This window comes from Mesoplodon mirus (genome assembly GCF_964341445.2).
Source record: "Mesoplodon mirus genome assembly, chromosome: 1".
NCBI classification, from domain to species: domain Eukaryota; kingdom Metazoa; phylum Chordata; class Mammalia; order Artiodactyla; family Ziphiidae; genus Mesoplodon; species Mesoplodon mirus.
In genome coordinates this window covers 78,568,492-78,581,146 of record NC_138976.1, presented here as the reverse complement: position 1 = coordinate 78,581,146, position 12,655 = coordinate 78,568,492, and the positions used below count along the sequence as shown (strand labels likewise).

At 41.0% G+C, this 12,655-nt stretch overlaps 1 protein-coding gene across 6 annotated transcripts in view; it reads left to right on the top strand.

The window, feature by feature from the left end:
• TRPM3 (transient receptor potential cation channel subfamily M member 3) overlaps positions 1-12,655 on the top strand; it is a gene marked incomplete at its 5' end in the record, with an annotated part of 816,760 nt that overhangs the window by 714,113 nt on the left and 89,992 nt on the right. For all 6 annotated transcript variants that reach the window (XM_082615532.1, XM_082615530.1, XM_082615528.1 and 3 more), the window contains 3 exons: positions 3,700-3,800; positions 5,186-5,320; positions 11,132-11,182. In XM_082615532.1, the coding sequence (XP_082471658.1) occupies positions 3,700-3,800; positions 5,186-5,320; positions 11,132-11,182 (287 nt within the window). The remainder of the gene's footprint in view (positions 1-3,699; positions 3,801-5,185; positions 5,321-11,131; positions 11,183-12,655) is intronic.

Genomic DNA, 12,655 nt, shown 5'->3' with positions numbered 1-12,655 from the left:
CCACACAGGATCAACCAGATGCCCCAAAGTACTCCCAGACTTGCGCTAATGAGGTTATCCAATGGCTCCATGTCCAGCCTTGGTTTCAGGAGGGCAGCCTGACCAGCAGATCACTCCAGCTGACTGGCACAGTACTTTTGTCCTGGGATCATATGAAATGGGTTGCCAGAATGTTGCTGCCACTTCGATTTGGAATGACTCAAATTTATATCCTGGGAATGACACTGCTCCTTCATAGCACTTACACGTTCTGAAAGTATACTGTTTATTAATTCATTTATTCATTTATTTTCTGAGTGTCACTCCTCCACTAGTAGAAGTAAGTAGTAAGCTATGTGAAAAGAGTGACCTTAGATATCTTGTTCACCACCAGACATTCAGTGCTAAAACAGTTCCTGGCACCGAAGGTATTCAATAAATATCTATTGAGCAGATAAATGAATGATTGCATGAAATAGTGTATTCAACTACAGACCTCTCTCCTCCTCTAGAATGTAAGCTCTCAAAAGACAAAGGATTTTGTCTGATTCACCTTGGTCTTCATACTGGCATAGTGCCTGCCATATGAGAAGGCATGAGGTCAATATCTTTGAATTCATACATAAATAAATAAATCAGTGAATGTATGACCATATAATATCTAGACTTGAGGTTCTTCACCTTGTCTTCACAATTCTAATGTGTAAATGAGGTTAAGAACCTCTCGTTCTCAAAAGCTGTTAAGAAACTTTTAAAACTGCAGTGCTCAGGACCAGTTAAATCAGAATCTCTGAGGATACATCCCAGGCATGAGTATATTTTAAACTCTCCAGGAAATTTCAGTGTTCAACCACAGTTAAGAATAGGGTGACCAGCCATCCAGGTTTGTGCAGGACTGAGGGGTCTTCCAGGATTCAGAAATTTCAGTACTAACACTGTGACTATACCAGGCAAACTAGAATGGTTGGTTACCCTAGTTGAGAACCACTGATTCAAACTGTCAAAAAATTTTCAATTTTTGAAAAGTCAAGACTCATCAGTTTCATGCTTTTATTTGACACTTACCTAATTACATTCAGGCAGTTCACGTTGACCTCAGTGACTGCTTTCTGCTATGTGTTCTTGTTCAGATTTGTGTGGCTACTATTGACTTGGGTGACATATAAATTTATGGCATACAAATGGCAAAGGGAATGATTAAACCATTACAGCAGGTCAGCAAGGACCAATAGGGCAGCTAAGCTTCCTTAGCTGGAAGTTAGCATAAAGTGCTACCTTTCCAAATGCAGCTCCATTGAGCCTTCACTTTTCATTCTCCTTCAAAATGTTGACAGTACCTTCTGACACGTTCCTATTATCACTTATGTATGTCAGTTACCCTGGTATGAGCTTGCAGTCCCTGCTGTTATCTGAGGAGACAAGACATACTTTTCTTAATGGAAAAATCCCTATGTAAACTGAATATTTACCATTCCAATTAGTTTAATTCCTAATTAATTTACTACAAATATGTGATTTATACTGAACCCATCAATATCTGGACACCAGAATAGAAATGCTCTTTGACCCTTTGACCTATGAAGGGAACATAGCACCGCAGCTCTCTAGGGCCTTGTTATTCAAAGGGTGGCCCTAGATCATCAGCCTCAGCATCGCCTGGGAGCTTGTTAGAAATATGGAGACTCAGGTCCCACCCCAGATGTACTGAATCAGAATCTTTGGAGGTGGGGCCCAAGAATCTGTGTTTTAAAAAGCTCTCCAGATTATTCTTATGCATGCTCAAATTTGAGAAGGGGTCATCTAGAGAACACTTCACTTACCTAATTCTTCACATCATTACCTCAAAGCCCAGAGAGAAGAGGTAAGGGTAAGCAGAGGAAAGAAACATGTGGCACAGTGGTCCGCAAACTCTGCTGCACATTGAAAACACCTGGAGATCTTAAAAACTATCTGCACCTGGCTTGCCACCCAAGACACCTTGATACGATTGGTTTGAGGTGCAACCAGGGCACAGGGATATTTTAAAAGCTTCCCAGGTGATTCTGGTGTACAGCAGAGATTGGGAGTCACTGATACAGCAGCCATATCCCCAGCTCCTTGCTTTGGGCTTCCACTGATGAAGAACCCAGAGGAATGGGCAGCATCAACGTTTTCTATCCCTCCTTCCTTCACAAACATCAGAATCAGCAGGGACAAAATGAAGGGGAAACTCACTGAGTCTGAATCTCACCTCTGGCATAATGAATGCTTATTCTGTTTACCCTCTGTTAGTACCTGTTTGATCTTTAACCTCTCTGGACCTCAGTATCATCTGTCAAATGGAGACAGTAAGACCAAATTCCCAGGATTATTTGGGACATTACACATGATAACATGTGGATGTGCCTAATACTTTGCCATTCGAAAACATCTGATGCAGGAAAGAGTGTCATCTCTTTATCCTGCTCCCCTGGTGGTGGGACATCCAGCAGCATGAAGTCTGGCAAATATTTAGGGATGTCTCTTGCTCAGTACACCAAGGATATTGATGAAATGAAATAACCCTGTTCACGTGTGAGTTCATTTATATAATCCCATTTCAGTCTCACATCTCAGCTGGGTAAACAGGATAACTTTTATTGTCCCCATTTTACAGATGATAAAACAGTGGCTTAGAGAGGTCCAGTGCCACAGCAGTGAAATGGCAGACTCAGATCCTCTGACTGTAGCCCATTTTTCTCTTCATTCTCAATCTCACATCCTGCTGCTTGGCAGGTTGCATTTATGGACAGGATACATTGATTTAGACCAGCTCTGTCCCAGTAAACCATCTCTGTGATGATGGAACTGTTCTGTACTTGCACTGTCCAATTCAAAGGCCACCAGCCATGTGCGACTATTGAGCACTTGAAATGTGGCTACTATGAGTGAGGAATTAAAGTTTTAATTTAATTTTAATTAGTTTAGATTTAAATAGCCACATGTAGACAGTGCAGATCTAGCGACAGAGTCTGGAGAATAATGGGAAACTGAAAAATTATTCAGTGGTTTCTACTCACAAATCAAAGTAAACCTCAGCCACTTGTTTGCCTCTCCCTTAAAAGATCTTCTTAACTCTTTTTCAATAGAGTGTTAAAGCTGGCTCACTTTCTTGACAAGGGCACCATCACCATGCAATATATAATTCAAATGATGCCTTGAAACCAGTGATTGGCCAGCAGAAACAAAATGTGTTGTAGAGCAGGCTTCTCAAACTTCAACATGTACAGGAATCACCTGGGATCTTGTTGAAATAACAGATTCTGATTTAGTAGGTCTGGGGTGGGGCCTGGGATTCTGCCTTTCTAATAAGTGCCCAGGTGATGCTGCTGCTGCCCTGTGAACCACACCTTGACTAGCAAAGCTATAGAGCAGCAGTTGGGTTAACATTGTCTCCCTTCACTCCTGGGGGCGTTTGGCAATGTCTGGAGATATTTTTGATTGTCATGGCTTGGTGGGGGAGGTGCTGTTGGCATCTACTGGGTCCTGAGATGCTGCTAAATATTCTGCAATATATAGGACGTGATAATTATCCTGCTCAAAATGGCAATAGGGCCAAGTATGAGAACCCCTGCTGTACAGCCAAGTCTGCTCTCCAGGAAGAGGGGGTGGATGGGAGAGCGATGGAGTGGGTTTTCTCGGTATAATAACTGAGTGCTGTTTTCTCTCTCTCATTCTTCTCTCCTACTTATCTACACACAGGAGCCAATGCCTCGGCCCCAGACCAACTGAGCTTAGCTTTAGCCTGGAACAGAGTCGACATCGCCCGCAGCCAGATCTTTATTTATGGGCAACAGTGGCCGGTAGAGTATATGTCGTCACCCCTGAAAAGCCCGCTTGCTTGGGCAAGGGTATTTGTCTAAGGAATCTCTGAGAGCAGCTCAGGAAACCGCTGCTTGTTCTTTAGGGTAGAAACGTTCCTTTGTAGCTGTCCTCATGCTCAGCTCCCTTTCTTATATTTAGGAAAACAGTGTCATCTGGTGGAAGATATGACAAAGCACAGCTCCAAATGTTCCATACATTTCCATCTGTCTGAGTGGCCTTTGATAGCAATGTTTAGCTGCAACTAATGCCATTTCTTTTATATGCCTGAAAAAATATATATAAGAAAATTGTGTTAATTAAGACTAAGGAAGGAGCAGAGTTATCAGTTTGTGTCTGGTTGTTCCGAAGGTTTCTGCTGCCATGTGGTGGCACCTCATGCTGGTGTGGGGCTGGGTCGCACCTTAGGATACAGAATTAGCAGGCTTCCACGTGCCGGTGCCATCTGGTCCTGGAGGCTGAGCACAGGTCCTCCCTGAACCCAAGAACAATACAGAGGCAACCAAAGCTTTATATAACTGTTGGTTTGTTTCCGTCAACTGGCTCTACCAAAAATAAAAACTTGGAAAATTGGCCGTTGGGTGGTGTATGCTTGTATGCCCAGGAGGCAGCCAACAGTCTGGGATTTGATTTCTGTGCCTGGAATCACTGCAGGACAACACCTTCATGTACAGGTTTTTTTTTAACCCATCCTCTGCCCCAGAGAGCTTCTGCCTAGGATTGAAACCCTGGCTTCATTTAGTGCAAATGAATTGCTAGTGTGGAGAGATTTGTCAGGGAATCTGGACACTGGGAAATTTTTGTGAAAGAAATTAACCCTAGTAAACAGACCAAATGACCTAAATAGTTACTGGGCCTCCGTGTAGAAATGGGCGAGGTGGAGACAAGGTAGTATCACTTAACCAAAAAAAAAGAGCAGCCTTCTTTCTGGTCTGTTTACTAGGATCCCTCCTCTCAGGTCAGCCAGGAGTCCAATTTAGAGCCTAAGGAAGATGACAATGAAGACAGTAAAGTACTCACTTTGGCACTTCACTGGTTTTGTAGAAGTTTGGTCAGAGAATTGGAAGAGGGAAAGCCTTGTAAACCCTTGCACCTTCTCAGAATCTAGAACAAAAAAAGAGATTCAAGGAAGAAATAGCTTTTGGAACTAGAGATCCTTGTGTTCTGTTTGCAAAGACAAGCCCCAAAACACAGGAGAGAGTGTGACTGTCCCAAAAGTGGGGTTGGGAAACTCTTGCTAGCATGTTCTTTGGGGTGCTGAAGGTTTACCGGATGTCAAAGGCATCCACTTCTAAACTCTTCAGGAGAATGCCAGAGAACTACATCCTTAGACCCTGGGTCAGACTAACTCTGACTTGATTTGCAGGTGGGGTCTCTGGAGCAAGCCATGTTGGATGCCCTAGTTCTGGACAGAGTGGATTTTGTGAAATTACTCATAGAGAATGGAGTAAGCATGCACCGTTTTCTCACCATCTCCAGACTAGAGGAATTGTACAATACGGTAGGACCAAGCTAAGGCACATTTTATTTTCTCTACTTTTTTTGTTTGTTTGTTTTACCTTCTCCTGCCCCCCACATGTCTGTGAGTCCCTGCCCTCCCCTCCAAATGCATGGATCATTTTCCACAAATGCTCCCTTAGACCTGTATAGACAACAAACACCAAGTCACCAAGAATCCACTTGTTTTAACTGCTCAGTTGTCAGCATCTAAGAAGCAGAAAGTTACGTGATCACCAAAAGGTAATGTTCTCAGGTTCTTACACAAAAGCATACGGCTCTGGAAATTAGAACACACTTTATTCTGTAAGCCCAGAGGGTGTTTGAGGCAATCAGCAGAGGAGGATTGATTTAACTCCAAGCATCAAAGGAGGCTGATTAACTATCCTGCACCATCTTGTTATCCTCAGATCTATGAAGTTCATTCATTCCACTATAATAGGATTAAATGTAAAAACCTCTTGTTTGGAGTTACCCAGAAAGATTTTTTTTGTTTTGTTTTATAATGATTTGTTAATTCATTCACTAGGGATACCAAGAAGTAATCAAAAGAAAACCTACTGTTTATGAAGTTGTTGAGAGTATCCAGTGAGTTAAGTACATCAGCTCTGAGCTGATACTCCCTAAAATACAGTGAAGTTTAAAGAGTAGATATTGTTTTCCCCCATTTTACAGATGAGGAAACTGAGGCCAAGAAGAGAATTGTCTTATTCAAGGTCACAGAATTTCTAAGTAAAGAAAGAAGCCAGTACTGAACCAAAGCTTCTTTCTCAGAGACTGTTTTTCCCCTCATTTGTCACAGTGCCTCTTTGTCCCACCACCCACAGCACTAATGAGATGGAGCTTGTTGACCTGTCCCCAGCCAGTGATAGGTATTAGCTGGTGCCACCCTGGCTCTGTAACATTCCCACTGCTGGAAGTAGAAAACAAGTTAGCAGAATGACCCCATGCTTCTGTTTTCTCTGAAGATTTTTCTTAGTTCCGCATACTAAGACTTTCAGTAATAATAGGCCAGAATGGCAGAGTGGGAGACCCAGCCTCTATCCCCGCCCCCACAAAGATCAACAATTAGACAGCTATGCACAGACAAAGACAGCTCTAGGACAGCTCAGGAGTTCAATTAAGAAACTTCAGCAAAACAGTGGAACAAAAAATATCTGAAAATAACCACACAAAAAGGAGAGGAAGAACAGCTTCATTGTGTCTGTATCACCCTGTCCCCTGAGGCCAGCACAGCTCTGTGCCAAGAGGAAGCTCCTCAGCTAGAAATAGTTCCCCTCACTGGAAAAGAGAGAGCCAGTGAGCCTTTCAGGGCACTGCACAAAGGACACACTTCAGTTTCACCCTGCCCAGAGACCTGCAAAGCTGAGACATACTGTGATAGCTAGGAACACTATCAGCCAGGCTGAAGGCTGAGTAACTACGGTTCCCAGGGACCTGCTCTGCAGAGGACCCTGGCATTTTTCACCAGTGAAGAAACCAATAGCCAGCACAGCTGCCACAGACCCCTGCAGATTTCACTGGCTTTTGCTCTACAGATATTTGCGTTCATAGACACCAGTCACGCAAGCCCCTCACCACTCCCTCTCCCCTCACCCCTGCTGGCACCTGGGGTCCACACCAGCAGCCAGCCCAGGCCTCTGTGGCTACACGATTGCAAGAACCCAGCCTAGACCCCCATGGCTGACCTCCACTGCTGTGCACACTCTGAAAGCTAGCACCTCTGGCTGTGCACCTGTACACTGCTGGCCTGACACACATCGCCACTGCTGTGGAAATGCAAGACCCTAGAACTGCAAGACCCTGTAGCTATATGAGTACATTCCATCAGCCAAGGCTGCATGTCGACCAATAGCAAGTAAGGAGATTGAATCAGGAATCAAAAACCTCCCAACAAAGAAAAGCCCAGGACCAGATGGCTTCACAGGTGAATTCTACCAAACATTTAAAGAATTAACTCCAATTCTTTTCCAATTCTTCAAAAAAAATTGAAGAGGAGGGAATGTTCCCAAACTTATTTTAGGAGGCCAGCATTACCATAATAGCAAAGCCAGATAAGGACACTGCAAGAAAAGAAAACTACAGGTCTATATTCCTGATGACTATAGATGCAAAAATTCTCAACAAAATACTAGCAAACCAAGTGGAAGCACATTAAAAAGATGGTATACCATGATTAAGTGGGAGTCTTCCTAGATGCAAGGATGGTTCAACATATGCAAATTAATAAATGTGATACATCACATTAATAGAATGAAAGACAAAAATCATATGATCATCTCAGTGGATGCAGAAAATATATTTGACGAAATTCAACATCCTTTCATGGTAAAAACTCAACAAATTGAGTATAGAAGTAACACACCTCAATGTAATAAAGGCCATATCTGACAAACCCATAGATAACATCATACTCAATGGTGAAAGATTGAAAGCTTTTCCTCTGAGATTAGGAACAAGAAAATTGTGCCCACTCTTACCACTCCTATTCAACATGGTACTGGAAGTTGTAGCTAGAGAAATTAGGCCAAAAAGAAAAGGAGAATAAGCAATAAAATTTTTTTATCCAAGTTGAAAAGGAAGAAAGAAAATTGTCTCTGTTTGCTGATAACAGCATCTTGTATACAGAAGATCCTAAAGACTCCACCAAAAAAGACTCCACCAAAAAAACTATTAGAACTAATAAATTCAGTAAGTTTCAGTATACAGAAGCAACATACAAAAATCAGTTGCATTTATGTATGCTAACAATGAACTATCTGAAAAAGAAATAAAAGAATTCCATTTACAACAGCACCAAAAACAATAAAATACTTAGGAATAAACTTAACCAAAGGAGTGAAAGATCTATATATCAAAAACTATGACATTGATCAAAGAAATTGAAAAAGGCACAAATAAATGGAAAGATATCTCATGTTCATGAGTTGGAAGTGTTAATATTGTTAAAATGTTCATGCCACCCAAAACCATCTATAGATTCAATGCAATTCTGATGGCATTTTTCACAGAAATAGAAAAAAAATTCCTAAAATTTGCATGGAAATACCAAAGACCCTAAATAGCCAAAGAAATCATGAGAAAGAAGAACAAAGGTGGAGACATCACACTTCTTGATTTCAAACTATATCACAAAGATACAGTAATCAAAATAGTATGGTATCAGCATAAAAACAGATACATAGACCAATGGAACAGAATCGAGAGCCCAGCAATAAACTCATGTATATACAGTTAACTAATATTAGACAAGGGAACAAAATATAGGAAACAATATGGAGGTTCCTCCAAAACATTGGGGCCGAGGGGCGGGGGAAATGGGGAGATGTTGGCCAAAGGATACAAACTTTCAGTTATAAGATGAATATGTTTCAGGGATCTAATGTACAGCATTGTGACTGTAGTTAACAGTACTATATTGTATACTTGCAAGTTACTATGAGATCAGAGCTTTAATGTTCTCACCATAACAACAACAAAATGATTATTAAGTGAGGTGAAGGATATGTTAACTAACCTTATTGTGGTAGACATTTCACAATATATATGAGCATCAAATCATCACATTGTACACCTTAAACTTACACAATGTTACATGTCAATTTTATCTCAATAAAACTGGGGAAAAAATAATGGGTTTTCAGTAAAATAAATAAATGAAAACACAGAGTTGAATGACCTTCATATAAATCAGAGAATCAAGGGAGTAGAGTGATTTATTCCAATGACTGGAAAGAAGTAAGTAGGAAAGTTATAGATCAAGAAAGGCCAATAGATTTCATCACTCCAGTCAAGTCTAATCAACGTTCCCTAGAGTACTCTGTTGAAAAGGATTATGGAACAGTGAATGGCCTCAGTGATAAGAATAGCTAACATTTCTAAGCACTATTTTAATAGTTTTATAAACATTTCATCATTTAATCCTCACAACAGCCCTACCAGATAAATGGTAGTAGTATCCTCATTTTATAGATAGTAAGACTTCTTGAGTCACAGTTAAGCAGCTTGCCCATGGTCACAGCTGGTAAGCAGCAGGGTCAGGTTTGGAGCCAGGCATTCTGACTCCAGAGTTTGCATGTTTAATCCCTACACAATACTGCATCCCTCAGTGGAAAAAGAGTTCTGATGAGTATGTCCGCCTGAAGGGGCCAGTAGTTGAGGCGGTACACAGGGATTGTCTTGAATACTTGAATGTGTTACAACAGTGCTTAAGGATTTGCCATCACTGTTCAAGATCTTCCAATACGGTCACCAGATTTAGCAAACAAAAATACAGAATTCCCAGTTAGGCTTGAATTTCAGATAAAGAACAAATAATTTTTAGTATGTCTCAAATATTGCACAAGGCATACTTATACTCAAAATTATTCATTGTTATTGGTCAAAATGTACAAAATTCCAGATTTATTTATAAAATAAATGTCATGAGGATGTAATATACAGCACAGTGACTATAATTAATAATATTGTATTGCATATTTGAAAGTTGCTAAGAGAGTAGATCTTTAAGGTCCTTATCACAAGGAAAAAATCTAGGAACTATGTATGGTGACAGATATTAAATAGACTTATTGTAATGATCATTTTGCCATATATACAAATATCAAATCACTATGTTGTACACCTGGAACTAATATATGTCAATTATACCTTAATTTAAAAACGATGAGGAAACATAAAAGCAAAAGCTGTAAATCAAAAGATTAAGAGATATAGTTACATTTAAAACTTTTAATTTGATACATAAAAAATACATGAATACTAAAAAGAAATACAAAATAGGCCATCAGGGCTTCCCTGGTGGTGCAGTGGTTAAGAATCCGCCTGCCAATGCAGGGGACAGGGGTTTGATCCCTGACCCAGGAAGATCCCACATGCTGCGGAGCAGCTAAGCCCGTGCACCACAACTACTGAGACTGCGCTCTAGATCCCGCGTGCCACAAGTACTGAAGCCGGCGCGCCTAGAGCCCATGCTCTACAACAAGAGAAGCCGCGACAATGAGAAGCCCGTGCACCGCAACGAAGAGTAGCCCCCACTCACTGCAACTAGAGAAACCCTGCACACAGCAACAAAGACCCAACACAGCCAAAAATTAAAACAGATTTAAAAAGCCATCAATATGACAAAAAAGTTCAACATTAAGAATTAATAACATGAATGAAAATTAAAACAAAAAAAGAAGTTATTCATTGGCTGTCTGGAACTCAGATTTAACTAGGCATCCTGTGTTTCATCTGATATTCCTGTTCCTGAAAGACAAGAGAATGGCAAACTACTTCACTTTATTCTTACCTTAAGCAAAGGTAAGGATCTTTTGCACAATGGCAGAGTTGAACAGTTGTGATGAAGATTGTATGGCCCACAAAGTCTAAGATATTAACCATCTGGCTATTTACAGAAAAAGTCTGCCAAACCCTCCTTTAGCCAGTTTCTCATTCATTATGGGTAATAAACAAGTTGGATTGGCAGTGTGCCAAATTGTAGTTCTAATGCAGTAAACTGGCCCTTTTGTCTCCCCCTGCTGCACAACTAGCCTCTTGAATGATGTTTTGGCCCAGCTGTCAACAGAGCTGATGGCCTCCTTTGTAAAGTTTGAATCTAGAACCTCAAATGCTTTTTCTTGAGGAGCCACAATCCAAAAACCTGCCACTCTGTTTGTTTAGAAAAGACAGGTACAACTGAGCAACTAGAACAAGGTTCATATTAATGAACTTCCCCTCCGCCAGCCAGAACCCTTCCTTCCAGATCCTTGTTGCCTTGCCAGTGAGAGCCCCTGACTAGCAAAACCATTTGATTCTTCTTTATTGTTTCCAGAGACATGGGCCCTCAAACACATTGTACCACTTGGTCAGGGATGTCAAAAAGGTAAGAACCCTCTCGACTGCAGGTCGGAGGCCCTGTCTTGACTGCTTCCTGTGATTAGAAAGTGCCTGTTTTGCATGAGCTGCCAGAGTATTCCTATCCCTGCCAGACCCCCTCATTTCAGGACACAGTGTGCGTGTATGTCTTTTAACTTTGACATCTCTGCTTATGATGCAGCTGCGGTTTTATCGCCAGTCTCCATGGTTTTAGATGCTTTCATTGGACATAATGCTTTTGGGTAGTGGAACCCTAGGCTTTCCCCCCATGCCGTGTGGATTTATGCCATTACCTGTATTTCTCCATGTGCTCCTCACTATTTGGGGAACTTGTTTCCATGCTTTCCAACTGACCATGAAAGGTATATTTATTTACTAGCTCCTGATACAGTGTATCACTGCCACGTCTAGCATGACACAGAGCATATAGTAAGCGTAGCTCAAAAAGTCTCAGAGAAACAGAGACTACAACATATATATACATTCCATTCTGCTAACACTTTATTTTCTCCAATGTATTTTTTCACATTCATCATCAAATTTGATGGGGGAAAAAGCCAGTTGGTTTGGATCTACTAGATGTATGCCCAATTTAAAAAGGAGGTGAGAACTGTATTGAGTGGTTAGTAAGGAGGTGAGAGGTGAGAACTGTATTGAGTGGTTAGTAAGGAGCTAGAATTAGAACTCACATCCTTTAATAATCATAATCATAAGTAATGGTACCTAGGATTCAGTGATGACCAGGTATGTGACACTAATCCTTCTATGTGTTGTAGCTCATTTCATCTTCACAACAAATATATGAAGTAGAGTTATTATTTTATTTTTTTTTTACTATATAGTGTTATTCCCATTTATAGATGAGAAAAATGAGGCAAAGCGAGGTTACATTTAATCTTAACCAAGTGCTTGTTCTGCCCCATACAACCTCTTTCCGAGGTAGCTTCAGTTCTGAACCCTTGGCAGGGTTCCCAGAAAGTGATGTTTTAACACTAAAGGGTAAAATACCACATACACGTACACACGCACACACATACACAGATATACCCACCTACCAGTTGGTAGCAATTCTTTGCCAAAGTCCATAGGGCATACTCGGAGAAAGCTACAAAGTGAGGTAAAAAGTAGAGTGCCATTCCTTCATCTCATAGGAAGTCATAGGCTAGAACTACCCTTTAGGTGTCCTGTAGCCACTTACTAATGTTTCCTTCGAAAGGCCCTGGGGCTGATTATAATGTACCTATTAACCAGCTGGACCTTTGCTGATAATGAGTAAAGAGTACTAAAAACCCTCCTTCTGTAGGCCCTTGGGAACTTTACTCCCATCTCTGCACAACCTTACTGAAAAATTTCTCATCCGTGTGAGTGAGTGAAGCCTGTAGTTCTTTCAAAGCAAGGGAAATAGATGCTATGCCATCTGTATATTTTACCAAGATCACACCTTTCCATGGTCTGCCTCATTTCAAGCCATAAACATACC